Source organism: Mustela nivalis (assembly GCF_964662115.1).
Source record: "Mustela nivalis genome assembly, chromosome: 2".
In the NCBI taxonomy this organism is placed as follows: domain Eukaryota; kingdom Metazoa; phylum Chordata; class Mammalia; order Carnivora; family Mustelidae; genus Mustela; species Mustela nivalis.
In genome coordinates this window covers 109,927,814-109,939,634 of record NC_139021.1, presented here as the reverse complement: position 1 = coordinate 109,939,634, position 11,821 = coordinate 109,927,814, and the positions used below count along the sequence as shown (strand labels likewise).

The window sequence follows — 11,821 nt, the reverse complement described above, 5'->3', positions numbered from 1 at the left end:
GTCAGCTTCTAGAGACCCACCACCGACTTCTTCATATGGTTCCCTTATCTATTCTAGCAGCTCCTCTGTCCCGAGAGCATCACATTGTATGCTTTAGATCAGTGCTGCACAGAATCCGCTCCCCATTTATTCTAGGAACTGGGGCTTCACCTTAATCTCTTCAGGTCCAAAGACCTCCAGCAGCACCTGGTGGGTGTGTGTGAGCCCAGGAACGTCTTCCCTTGATCAACATCCCTGTCAAGCCAGCCACTGATGCCCGAGCAATACACAGGAGAGCAGGCCTCCTCTCTCGCTCCTGGTTTGTGTCTAGTGCTGAGTGATCCAGGAAAGAGTCTGTCTAGGATCCATCATACACAGTCATTTATTATCTCAGCGCAGTACACGGAAATCATCAAGGGAACAAAAATGTCCAGTTGCTCACTCCCACTAGCCACACGTCAAGAGTCCCATAACGACTGGAGTTTCTGATGGTTGCGCTGGGAGGGGACAGCGGTCATGGGCATGCAGAACTGACACTGAGGTGACTGCTGCAGCGTCCTGGTCTCATTAGAAGGCATGAAACTCCAATCCCTGTCTCCTCCAAGGGCTCCGGCTCCGCCAGCCCCGTGAACCTCTGAGAGCACTGCAGAAAGGTCAGGCAGATGCTGCACGGCCCAGAGACATCTCAACGCACCTGGGATGAAGGGGTGAGGCGGTTTCTCTCCTAACGGCATTGCTCCTCTTTCAGTTCTTGCAGATCTACTGATAGAGAGCATCGAGGACTACTCCTTCAGTGAGGACGAAATCTCTTCAGGTAGGGAATGGCACCGAGGAGGGGAACAACATGGGGTTGCCCCTGCCGCTCTGGAGAAGGAAGAAGGTGGGTCAAAAACCACCAAGGAAAGCGATGCTCTGGCACAGGCATGATTTGCTCATGTCACGTTCTCAGGATGAAAAGAACAGACGAGGTGTCCACGGGCCTTTAGGGTAGGCTGGGTTTGTCATCACCACTCGACTCCTTGCATGGCTCCTTGAAGGATCTTTCCCATCAAAGCTGCTCGTGCCTCCCTTGGCCACTGCCACACGTCAAAGCTTGGCCTCTTTGCTCATGGCCTCTCAGGAATGGTGCACAAGAGATTCTGCATCATTCTTGGCACGGGCCCAGACCTAGTCATGCTCAGGACTTGGCGGCCCCAACCGCACTCTCCTGGGCAAGAGACACTACGCGACACTCCGTTCTGGTCTGAGCCAGGAGGTATAAGACAGGTCTAAATTCTCTCCCTCATAACCTCCACTACCAAACCATCCTGGTTCTCTCCAAGCTGCTGTACTTCAAGGGGACGCCCAGAGCTGCAGAAGGGAAAGCGTACTTCCCCTGGGTTCACTACACAGGCTCCCGTAAATCAGAGCTTCTGCCAGCCTTCACACCCCAGCCGAGTCTGACCTGGGGACGTGTTCCCAAGGGTGGGATGGCCCCATGCAGCTGCCCTGGAGAACCCCTGTCATGGGCCACGGTCCCCCGGGCCTGTGTGAAGGGGCTGCTGGACCTGCTTCACACACTTGCTGCCCCGGGTCCACTCTACCTCTCACTAGCTGGCGCTGAAGCATAGCACAGAGCCTCTTGGGAGCAGGGCCAGGGAGTCATGGTTCCTCTCACAAACCCACCTCGCTGGCCCACAGCCCTGGCCATGCTCCCCACTCCCTAGGCATGCCCAAACGGCAAACATTCCTCAGGCCTGCCCAGGGCCCTACACACACCCCGACCCCGTCCATTCCTGGCAAGCCTCAGCAGGAGCACTGGCAGGAATCCCGTGTTTCAGTAACCACACCGCTGGACGTTTTCCAGCCCTGAACAGCTGAGGGCGCCTGCACAATTTCCCATGCTCCTGTCACCATTCAACCTCTGTAACACTTAGGGAAACAGAGGGTGTTGCGTTCCCTGAAACACGTCCCTGGGAAGGTCATCCCAGTCCCTGGGCAGACATGGGCTCTGGGGACGTGGTGGGTCATCTCTCCCGGCACTTCCCCAGCAATCCCAGACCCATGACAGCTGCTCCCAGCACAGACGGATCGGGGGATTGATTCCAGGGGACCCAGGATATCTCCTCTCTTTCCTTGGTGGCCCCCTCCTGGACAACAATAGGACTGGTGGAGCTTGGCAGGGGGAAGGACATGGAGCATCTCTAGGGGAGGAGATGGAGGAGGAGGAGGAGGAGGACGACAAAGGAGAGCAGGGAAGGACAGGAACAAGGACAGAGGAAGACAAAGTCCCGCAGAGGCAGTCTTAGGGACAGTGACAGCCTCCAGGAGGGAAAGGATCACACAGCCAGGCTTCCGGGTCTTGGAGAGAATCGGAGGTGGGAAGAACAGTTGGGCAACCAGAGACCCCCCTGTACCCTGCGGAGATCAAACGACCAAGGCCAGGGAGGACTCAGAGCTAGGGACGCACCCCACTGAGGGCAGAGCCCAGCATCCCCAGAGCAGCAGGCCGTGGGTCGTCACCTGCACTAACTCCCCTTTGTTCTCTCTCAGGGCCAACCCCAGCACCCTCGCTGCTCCCTAACCCGAAGAAGGATTCCACAGAAGGCGATTCCGATGGAAGGAGCCAACCTGCGCCTGTAATTCACTTCCACCTCCATCTCTTGGGCTTCCTCTCTCCTCTGTCCCTAAGTGCCTCCGCCCAGCTCTTCCCCTTTCCCTGCTTTGACGACGCCAACCCCGGAGGTCCTCGTCTCTGGCAGGCACTCGGGCTCTGCATGGGAACTGCTGCATGAAATCCCTGGGAAGCTCTCCTCACCCCTTTCCTACCATCACCCTGACCCCTCACCGTGGACTCTGGGAAGCAGCCCCGGACAGCAGAGCAGGGAGGAGGGCTGGGAATCGGCAGGGCACGGATCACCCGGCTGGAGGGGCCTCGGGAAGGGAGGCTGGGCCTGGGTGTCCCCACTTGGTTCTCTGATGCCGGGGAGTCTGTGCTCATGCCCACTTCTGCTCTTGCTCTTAGCTCTCAAGAAACTTTCCTTCAGTGGACTTGGCGCAAACGACAAGGGAAGCAGAAGAAGAGGAGGACCCGGGAACGGGGTGAGTCGGGCAGGAAAAGGGGCCGGTGAACATGGACACATCTTTTCTCTCGTTGCCCTGTCCCTGTTGTGGGTATCTCAGCAAACAGCACAAAACCCGGGGTGCTGCCCTAGTCTCTGACCACAAAGAGGAGAGGAGAGGAATATCCCAGTCCCTGCGGCACTAGGAGGTCCTGAGAACGTCCCACGGGGAACCTCCACCTGATCCCTGCGACTCCCTGTGGTGGTTGGGCGCTGTCGTCCAGGAGCTGCTGATCTTGGAGGGAGGGCCCTGGCTGCCTGGAGGGACTGGACCCCAGGCAGCCTAGGCACAGTGACCTTCTGGCAAAGGGCTCCTCGCCCCCCATTGAGCCCCTCCCTCTGCACGACACAAGCCTTGCCCTCCCACCCTGCAAAAGCCAGCAGACGGCTTGCTCCCGGACGACACTAGTCGCGAAGAGACAGTGGTGGGGTGGCCTCATCTCCCACTTCAGGCACGTGAGAAATGAGCAAACAAGACAGGCCCCCGGGCTCACAGGAGCAGGACAGCTCACCCCTCCCAGCGCTGCATCCCTGTGGGCGGGGAGTCGGGCCTGGTCTCCAGATGAGTCATGTCCGCCGGCCACTCCCATACGATCTAACCAACACCTCCAGTCCCCTGAGCCTCCAAGATGCCTCGTGGGAGGTAGTGGGTCCCCTCATGGCACATTTTGCTTTGTGAGTTTCATACTCTAGAGACTCACCTCGATCCCTCAGTCGGCAGGGGAGACCCACCAGGGAAAGGCCACCCTGCCTACTCCCACCTTGCCCAACACCTGCCCACAGCCCGTGGACTGTGCGAACTCACTTCCCATGGGGGTCGGGAGCACGTCGTCTCTGCCACGCCACCTGCAACACTCATGTGGGCAAAGGCTCCCCCCACAGAAAAGGGCACGTCCAGGGCTCTCAGAGAGGCTGGGGAAGGGACAGCCCAGCAGGAGGAGGACCCCGCCGTCATGGAGGAGGACGCTCAGGGAAGGGGCCTGAGGGACCCTGGCAGTGTAGCCTTCATTCAGCCCCAGGGGGCCCACAGGAAATTCCCCTTTCTTCAGGTCATGCATGGGTTCTGCAGGAAAACCTCCACCTCAACACCTCAGAAGACACGTCCCGCAAAACCCCACAGGCCTCTGGTAAGGCCCAGGCCACACGCCACTCGCTATCTCACACCACTCTACCCGTTGTCTCCACAGCTGCGCCACAGGACAGTGTGCCCACCACCCCGAGGCACCAGAGGCTCCCAGGGTGCTCCAACAAAGGGAGCCAGGACGGCCCTGGGGCCCCACTTGCGGCTCCGATTTGGGCCCGGAGGAGGATTCGGCGTGAACGTACAGGGAAACACGCCTGCAGGAACGACTCTCTTACGCCTGACCTCCGTAGGCCAAAGAGAAGACTTCTGGGCAGCCCACCAGAGGACGGCACTGGAGCCCCGAGGACGAGATGAGAGGACCCTCTGAGTCGGCCACCACACCCAGAGTTGGCTGCCCGGGCCCTGCCGATGACGGGACACTTGGAGCACGAGGCAACCACCTGGGCCCACAACAGTCCGTTGTGTGGGGAGACTGGGCCCACCTGGGACTGGGCGGGACAGCAGCCTTCCCATTGTCTCCCCTGTCTGCTGCAGGGGCTGCTCCTCCTCCCGCTGTCCCCTGCAGTCCCCGACAACCCTGCAGAGCATGACACATGCAGGACGAAGCGGCACTGCCAGGGCCCCTTGACCACCCTGGGATCGACTCGAGGGCCAGCAGCCCTACCCCTGCTGGATTCCCCAAGGGTGCCGCACCGGAACCGCCCCCGTCGCTTCGACGCACAGGACCGTGACCAATGCTGGGCTCAACACTGGCAGCAGCCCCACAAAACGGGCCCCGCTCAACCTGTGTGTTTGGCAGCAGCAAGAGGTTTAGGGAGGAGAGGCTCTCCCCTGCACTCAGCGGCCTCTTCCTTTTACAACTCAGACAGCAGAGGCCTCCCCCAGCTGGGCCTCTGCCACCTGACCAGGAACGACCCACGCGGAGGGACAGCTCTACGCCCCTATTCAGCAGGAAGAAGCTACAGAAGATGAGACCGTCCTCCTTCAACAACCTTAACCACGCAAGGCTCCGCACTGGTCAGGGGCACACGAGGAGGGAGGGGAAGGCTAGCTGAGCGCCAAGCAGGAGCTGGCACACCACACCGCCCCCCAACCTGTGATACGGGGGACATCCCTCAGGCGCTCTGACTGCCCTCAAGCTGAGGAAAGGAAAAAACAGATTCTCCACAGATGGAGATCAAAACCCGGCAAGACCGGAGTCTCCCTCGGTTTGTAAAAGTCCTCCTGATTCTGCAGGAAGAGGCCTGCTTAACGAGAGCCTAGCGACCTGCCAGAGGCCCGGATCTCCGTTTCCTGAAGCCCTGACATCTCCCTCCCCTCCACGACACTGAGGGAGGCTGAGGCTGAAGGAAATGTCCGTAGGACAGAGTTTCTTTTCAAACGTGCAGTCCCTGGGATGGACCTGTGAGAGGAGGAAGGTAACATTCCTCCAGGAAGCTCCCCACCATCTTTCAATTCATGTCTTCCTGGCAGGAAAAACCACCTTCCCTTCACAAGAGCAAAGTCAACTGTATCCTCGGTGTCCTCTGCCCTCCTGCCACATTCTTGCAAAACCTCCCTTTTGCTTGACCTCCTCCAATGCCATCCCAGAAAGTCAGCCTCCTGTCACGACCCCAGCAAGCAGCCCTTTCTACCCAAGGGTCGTATCCCTGTGCCTTAATAAAAAGCACCTCCTGCCAGCAGAGCCGTCTCAAGACTTCTTTCTTGACCATCGGCCTTGAATGCTAACCTCTTTCCTACATCAGTCCTGTCTCCTGTAGGGCTCCTGTGGAAACAACCCTGCAACACGTTGGGCCCATTTCTGTCAACTCTTCCGACTCCATCCACCTCACCCACTGCACATTCTGTGTCCTCCGAGGACTGGACCCTTCTGTGATTCTTGCACTCAAACCCTCACATGGCCCCTCTTTCGGTCCTCGACGTGGCGGACGTTGCCCTTCTGAAACTCCCCAGCCTCCCATCCTCACTTTCTTTGTCTCGCAGGTTTATCTGGTCCATAGGTTCTCATCACCAACACGCTACAACCAGTTTCTGCTCCTGAGTAGAGGACTCCATTCCTTTCCTTTGTCCTCAAGCTCAAATCTTAAGTCTCAGATGTTTGTCTCACAACTTTCAAAATTCTTCTTTCCCCTAATGCCTCTCTACCAGTTTCTCTTCTTCCTTTTTCAAGCCGCCCGCCCTCCCTCCCTCCCTTCCCTACATGATCTTTTCGTTCTTTGTATTCCTTCCTCCCTCCCCCTCTTTCCTTTTCTCCTTCTGTTCTGTTAGTCCCCACACAGCACTTCAGTACTTTTTCATCTAGTGTTCCGGGACTCACTCTTTGTGTACAAGACCCAGGAGCTCACGGCAATTCGTTCCCTATTATAAAGGATGAAGGGAGACCCACACGGGGGCATCTCAAAGGTCGGCTTCTCTGCAAGTCAATGGGAAGCTTCAGGGTCATGAACCCTGGCCTTCCACACTAGAGCTGGACACGGGCTACGCTAAGCATTCCCCACAATCCCCTGTCATCCAAGACCCTGAGCATACAGGCTGTCCCACCAGAGACCTGAAGAGTTTCATTTCTCGGCTGAAATGGGCCTCGAGTCAAGCCGCCGCCCGAGTGACTGGAAAAGTCAACTGGCTTCAGCACGACTCACGGGTATATAGTCTTTGAAACGGAAACTTCATTTAATCAGCAGTTGACGTGGGGGTGAGGCTACCATGTAGAAAGATCTATCTGAATTCCGGAAAGGAACAAGGCACCCGACTACAAGTGGCTTGCAGGGGTAGACGCAGCGACCATTCCTGAAGGGAAGGGCTGGAACGCGTTCATTGAGTCAGGAAGGGAGGAACGTGAGGGAGCGATCCTGCCACAGCCCCTCGTGCTCTGGCCATTAGCAGAGGGTTCACACTGCACAGGAACACGGGCAATGCTGGGGCACAGCACGGAGATGTCTCACGTGCCTCACCTCACTCCGGGTGTGCTGTGTCCTGGGAAGACAAGCCTTGTATTTGCTGATAATGTGGAAGAGCCTCAGCCATGTGTCCCTGGTGCCAGGGAAATCAGAGCTCGTTCATCCTGGATCGCAGCACACCCGTCTCCCCAGTGTGGGAGAGCCCTTAGTCGGGGCACTAACCTCGGGAGACACGAGAGAACTCACCCTTCTGAGGAACGGAGACATGACACACATAGGGGGAACCACCCCAGGGCAGTGCTCACCTTTGTACACAGTAAGACCACTGGAGACGCACCTCGGGGATGGAACGAAGGTGGGAGACCCTTCCTTCAGAGAGCTCTGCTCTTCTTCATGTCCAGGACCTCACACGGGGTAGAAGCCATGTGCTGGGATGGCCGCACAAGAGCCCGCAGCAACAGGCATCCCTTCGAGGCCATGGGCACATTCCCACAGACAGAAACCGGTTGAATGCCATCTTCAGGGGAAAGCATTTAGGCCAGCCACACCCTTAGCCAGTATCTGAGGATCCACACAGGCGGCAACCCCGACAAATGCAGTCAACGTGGAAGAGCCGTTCGATACAGGTCTCACATTTGGGGACACCAGACAACTCAGAGCAGCGAAATCTGTCTGTCATTACTGGGGCCCCACCTGTACCCAGAGCGCCCACCTTGCTCACCGCCACAGAAATCACACAGTACAAACCCCTTGTCTCCCGTCACTGAGGCAGAGCCTTCAGCCAGAAGTGGGCCCTTTCCCAACACCAGAGAACTCACACGGGGAGAGTCACTGGAGCGGTATCCTGGTGGGAGAAGCTTCAGAGGGGCTCAGGCCTGAGGCTCCCGCCACCATCTCAGACTGTACTTCATCCCTCACACGGGAGCGAAGGTGCAGGCACCCCTGGGACCCCTGCATCATCACTGTGGCTGACTGCTGAGGACATCCCATATGGGAATCCCATTCCTCACGGAGCCAACCCAGGAAGGACCTGGGAGGATTCGCACACAGGAAAATCCTCCCAGTCTGATGAGCAAAGGAACGGGCTCAGCTATCCCTTCTTCCCTAGCCAGCAATGACACCCTCACACCGAGGAATCACTGATCCCAACGCAACGAGGGGAAATTCTTCCCATCAGAGAATCACTGGGCAACTACCTCCCAAGGAATTCCTCGGGGTGACACTGAGATACAAACTCAGACACTGCAAACACAGACAGCTGGGCCCCGTTCTGAGGGATGCGGAATGTGCTATTCCAGTAACCAATAGCCAGAAATCAAGCACATCTGCTCCAATCCAGCAGTACTTGCATAAAGGCCAGTCTCACCAAACAGGCGGGTCTCACAACACTGCACACTGTGCCAAGTAAGAACGGGGGACGTTTCCTTTACAACCTCTCACAACTGACACAGGTACTGTCTCTTGCTAGCAAGTGGGGTCACAGGAAGTAACGCTGCCCGGGATCCATGAGAACATCAAGTCGAGGGTGAGCTCGGAATCTCAGAACACAAGGCGATCAATGGATGTTCACGAAAACATGAACCTAACCATGTAGGTAGATCGCAAGGATGAATGGTCACAAGATTCAACAAACACATGGTTTGTGATCTACCTCTCACGCCCTTCATTCTACTAATATTGTCCTCACAAAGTGCAAAGGATTTACAAATTAATTACACGCTTAGAAATATCTCTATTTACTTCACTTATCGGAGAGTGACAGAGCTAGCAGGGCGCAAGAACAGTCGGGGTCGGGCAGCGAGGAAGACGGAGAAGGGTGCCCAATACAGGGCTTGATGCCCCAGGATCCAGGGATCCTGACCTCAGCCAAGGGCAGATGCTTACCCAACTGCACCACCTGGGGGCTTGCAAATTAATTTCATCTCATACAAAGGTGTTCTTTGGAAGACCTGTGTGGACCAGGGCACGAAAACCTCGACAGTTCAGCATCAGGCAGTGAGGGCTTCCTCCCCGTCTATGAGAACGTGGGAGCCAAGGGCTTTTCTCCACCACCAAGTCAGCTACGTATCTCTGGGCCCGAGAGGGTGTACGACCACTGCAGACATGGAAATACTCCCCGATTCGGAAGATTTTAGAACAGGAGGGGGTTCTTACACTCCCTTCCATAAAGACAAAGCCTGTCCAGGAATGCCTGCAAGGTTCCTTCAGTTTACGGACCAATGTTTGGCTTTGGTTCAGGTTATGATGTCAGGGTTATGGGACTGAGCCCGGAGTCAGGCTATGGAAGGCATGGGGAGCCTGCTGAAGGGTCCCTCTCATCCTCTGCAACTCCCACACCCCCACCAAAAAGAAACAGGAGAGAGAGAGAGAGAGGAGAGAACGTGTGCCGAAGTCCACTCAGACATCCATTTGTAAAGATGCCCGGGATTCGTGGCTCTAGATGAATGGCCCAATAAAGCAAGTGTGGGCAGAACGTCGATGGTCGAGAGAATGTTTATTTATTAAGTTTTATTTTATATAAAAGAATTTATTTTTTATTAAGTCAGTCGTGTGTCTTACTAAGTCAGGCTGCAATAACTCAGGACTCTGCTACCAGGGGCAACATGGAGTTCAGAGGTTTTGTGTGGGGCAGGGACTTGCAGAGCCTTCTCCATATGTACCCAGAAGTAAATTTCCCCCACAGCCAACTCTAGACATTCTGGTTAAGGGTACATCTCCAAGTTAATCAACAAGAAGAGGCTATCATTTCCTCCGGAAGAGAGATGAAGCCGGCAAGAAAGACACCCAAGTCAAGGCCTGAACCTCAACCCAGGGGGGAGGTTCAGAACCAAGACAACTTACCACTGCGATGCACGTGCACCAGGGAGATGGCAGCGGTCACACTCCTGGACGTGCTGCACTTCCACCTGCACTGAAGAGACAGAGGCCAGACGCTTTGGATGCTGCCCAGGAGGCCACGTCCCCTGAGCCTCGAAGCACCACCTGTAAAAACAAGGAGAGCATTCAGTCGAGGTCTCAGGACCCACACATGGGGAGACACAGAGTCACCCATAACGGAAAGCAGGCCCCTCCCTCCCAGCAGGGAGTGCAGGCTCAAAAAGGCCAAAATCACAGGGCCCTGCCATCTGTCAAAGTCTTAGCATGGCTGCTGGAAGACCTTCCCCTAATACATGCTTAGAGATTTGGCTTCCAGAACTCAACACAGGAAAAGAAAAAAACCAACCAAAAAAAAAACCCCCAACAACAACAACTACCTTCCCCTTCCCCAACACCCTTCCACTATAGGGTCGTGGCTAAGGCAGACTTCACACTGTGCGCATTTTGCCCTGACAAACGTCAACCCTCCAATAAAGCACAGAGCGTAGAGCTAGGCTTGGGCACCCCAGCGACCTGGCTGGCTGCCGTGGCTGCCTGGGCCTGCCTGCCTCCCTCCCTCCCTGGCTCCAGTCCTTTCCTATGAGCATCTGCCTGGGCCCTGGTACTCTGGCTCTGCCCCAGGTACTCCGGGCTCTGGGTGCAGGCCGTCAGAAGGCAGTTGAAGGGTCGCAGACTCCAGCCGGCCGGCCCTGTGCTCCCCTCAACCCAACCACCGTGGTAACCAACGTGGGCCCAGGTGCCAGATCGAACTGCAGCCCCCACCCTCCTGCTCAAACACAGGTTCCCCTCAGAAGCAAGGCACATCGGCCCCAAATAACCTGCCCTTTAGCCCCCACCCCACCGCCCTGAATATCCCCTCGGAACGGAAGCCCCAGAAGCCAACACAACCACCATTCCAGGCAGCGCATTTCACTCATCCTCACATCTTGCACAGGTTGTCTGAAGGGTCCAGAAAAACCCGCCTACGTGCTGCTGTGATGTGAGGAACCCTTCACTTCCCCAGAGTTTGAAAGGTCACCTGACCCATTTTGGAGGGCTGTCCCAGCGACCACGCCCACCTCTCCTGCCAGCCTGGGACTCTGCCTGCAGAAAAAGAACAAGAAAGAACAAGAGTTGGTGATAATGTGAAGAAAAAGGAACCTTGTGTACTGATGGTGGGGATGAAAACTGGTGCAGCCATTATGGAAAACAATGGGAGGTTCCTCAAAAAATTAAAAATAGAACTGTCATATGTCATATGTTCATATGTCATATGTTCCAGTAATTCCATTACTGGGTATTTGCTCAAAGAAAAGGAAAACATTTGAAAAGATACGATTACAGTGCAGCACTATTTACAGTAAGCAAGATATGGAAGAGCCCGTCAATAGATGAATGGATAAAAAAGACGTGACGTATATATATAGATAGATAGATAGATAGACAGATCTCTAATAGAATAGTACTTGGCCAGAGAAAATAATGAAATCTTAACATTTGCAACAACATGGATAAATCTAGAGGGTATAAAACTAAATAAAATAAGTCAAAGAAAGACAAATATCCTATGATTTCAATCATATGTGAAATTTAAGAAACAAAACAAAGCATAAAAGAGACAAAAAAAAGAGACTCACGAATATACAGAACAAACTGGTGATTACTAGAGGGAAGGTGGGTGGAAAGAGGGCATGAGACAACGAGGGTGTATCACTGAAAAGGAAAAACAAAACTCGATCTGAAGTCATTATTATTGTCTACGTAGAAAATCTCAAGTAACTTATAAAAAGAAAAAAAAACTATTGGAAGTAATGAGGAAATACCAAAACATCATAGGATACAAGGTCAATATAAAAAAGTCAACTATTTTCCTATATCTGAATAAAGAATTGAATTCCATATTT

At 54.9% G+C, this 11,821-nt stretch overlaps 2 protein-coding genes across 2 annotated transcripts in view; one reads left to right on the top strand and one right to left on the bottom strand.

Annotated features, from left to right (window-relative positions):
- Positions 1 to 5,595, top strand: part of LOC309859861 (uncharacterized protein) — a 105,533-nt gene extending 99,938 nt beyond the window's left edge. The window contains exon 5 of the mRNA XM_082721078.1: positions 4,493 to 5,595. Coding sequence (XP_082577204.1) covers positions 4,493 to 4,531 — 39 coding nt within the window. The 3' untranslated portion in view covers positions 4,532 to 5,595. The remainder of the gene's footprint in view (positions 1 to 4,492) is intronic.
- LOC309859831 (lipase member K-like) overlaps positions 1 to 11,821 on the bottom strand; it is a 596,159-nt gene that overhangs the window by 575,966 nt on the left and 8,372 nt on the right. The gene's annotated exons all lie outside the window — the stretch shown is intronic.